Genomic DNA, 659 nt, shown 5'->3' with positions numbered 1-659 from the left:
AATTGGTTAGTAAAGAGAGAGATAAGAGAGGTGTTACTCTACTTCCTTCAAGAGCGCTCAATTCAATGGCTGATTGCAATGAATGGAAACCTTTCATTGCGATGATAACAGTTGATTTTTCCTTTTCCATTGTGAATATTCTTCTAAAGAAAGTCCTTGATGAGGGGATTAACCATTTGGTCCTTATCACCTACCGGCTTTCGATTTCTGCTCTTTTCTTGGGTCCAATTGGCTACTTCTGGGAAAGGTAGTAGCTCTTTAGGCCAACATTCTGCCTTGTATTATTTTCATTTCTTGACTGTATAAACTTGTGCCCCTGCTCAGAATAGTTCTATGCAGGCATGTAGCTAGCTAGCTAGGATCAAATGTTCGGCGAAGTTAATGAATAAGGATAGAAGATTTTCTTGTAGCATTAATTCTGATACTACTTTTGAGGTATTAGAGCAACAAATCTTATAAATCAAGCTTGCTTGCAGGGGTAGCAGACCAAAGCTCACCTTTCGGATCTCATGTTACCTGTTCCTTAGTGCCATTGTTGGGTGAGTGTTGTTTAAGCCTTTTCAAGTTTCCAATATCCTTGCCATTAATATCAAGGAAGACTCCTGACTAATTATTCCTTGCAGGGCATCACTGACACAATACTTCTTCCTTCTCGGCAT

The 659-nt window shown here is 39.5% G+C and overlaps 1 protein-coding gene across 1 annotated transcript in view; it reads left to right on the top strand.

Moving 5' to 3' along the window:
- The window catches only part of LOC105110872 (WAT1-related protein At3g30340-like), a 2,207-nt gene continuing 1,548 nt past the window's right edge, over positions 1-659 (top strand). The window contains exons 1-3 of the mRNA XM_011006059.1: positions 1-247; positions 477-539; positions 624-646. Of these exons, the coding sequence (XP_011004361.1) occupies positions 66-247; positions 477-539; positions 624-646 (268 nt within the window). The 5' untranslated portion in view covers positions 1-65. The remainder of the gene's footprint in view (positions 248-476; positions 540-623; positions 647-659) is intronic.

Source organism: Populus euphratica, unplaced genomic scaffold (assembly GCF_000495115.2).
Source record: "Populus euphratica unplaced genomic scaffold, PopEup_1.0 scaffold266.1, whole genome shotgun sequence".
Classification (NCBI taxonomy): domain Eukaryota; kingdom Viridiplantae; phylum Streptophyta; class Magnoliopsida; order Malpighiales; family Salicaceae; genus Populus; species Populus euphratica.
This window is presented reverse-complemented; position numbering and strand designations above follow the sequence as displayed.